This window comes from Nicrophorus vespilloides, unplaced genomic scaffold (genome assembly GCF_001412225.1).
Source record: "Nicrophorus vespilloides isolate i.1.1-1 unplaced genomic scaffold, Nicve_v1.0, whole genome shotgun sequence".
Lineage (NCBI taxonomy): Eukaryota > Metazoa > Arthropoda > Insecta > Coleoptera > Silphidae > Nicrophorus > Nicrophorus vespilloides.
In genome coordinates, this window is record NW_017098577.1 from 1 (window position 1) to 751 (window position 751).

Consider the following 751-nt stretch of genomic DNA (forward strand, 5'->3'; position numbering starts at 1 on the left):
CGTTCTTCGTGTTGGTTCTTGTACGTCACCGGTGTCAGCGTCTTGGACTCCGTATTGGTAAGAGTATTGTGGGTGGGTGTCTGGGTATACTTCTTGGTGGACAGACTTGACAATTGGGGCGGCGTAGTGAGCTACTGGGCGACAGTCTTGACAACAGCTGGGCGTGGTGGTAAGCAGCTACTGGGGCGACAGTCTTGACAACAGCTGGGACGTGGTGGTAAGCAGCAACTGGGGCAGCGTAGTGAGCAGCAACTGGGGCGGCATAGTGAGCTACTGGGGCGACGGTCTTAACTACGGCTGGGGCATGGTGGTAAGCGGCAACTGGGGCGGCGTAGTGAGCAGCAACTGGGGCAGAAGCGTAGTGAGTTACTGGAGCATCACTGAGTGATGAGTAGGAAGTGGCATGATGACCATGTCCAAGTTCGAAAACTCCAGCTTGAGCGCAAGCTACCAAAGCAGATACAACCAAAATCTAAAATAAAATCTTAATTAGGTGCTGAACTAATAATATTATAATTTGATCTAGTACCTTAGCGAACATGTTGTATATTTGTGATACAATTCGATACTGTTTGTTAAAAATACGCTCACTTTTATATGTATTCAATCCACTCCAAATTTGAGAAATATGTTACATAATATCACGCAAATTATAAATGCAGAAACTTGAAATAGTTTTAATTTTAATGTATTGTAAAACTTTGTTACAACTAATTTATTAATACAAATTTATATGGATTATTTAGTGTTT

General features: G+C 43.0%; 1 protein-coding gene across 1 annotated transcript; it reads right to left on the bottom strand.

Annotated features, from left to right (window-relative positions):
• Positions 1–135: 135 nt before the first annotated feature.
• LOC108562799 (larval cuticle protein F1-like) lies at positions 136–541 on the bottom strand (the record flags this gene model as incomplete). Its single annotated transcript, XM_017921234.1, has 2 exons — positions 530–541; positions 136–472 (listed from the first exon to the last, which is right to left on the bottom strand). Coding segments are annotated over exons 1-2 (349 nt in total), but the record flags the coding sequence as incomplete, so codon positions are not given.
• Positions 542–751: the final 210 nt, after the last annotated feature.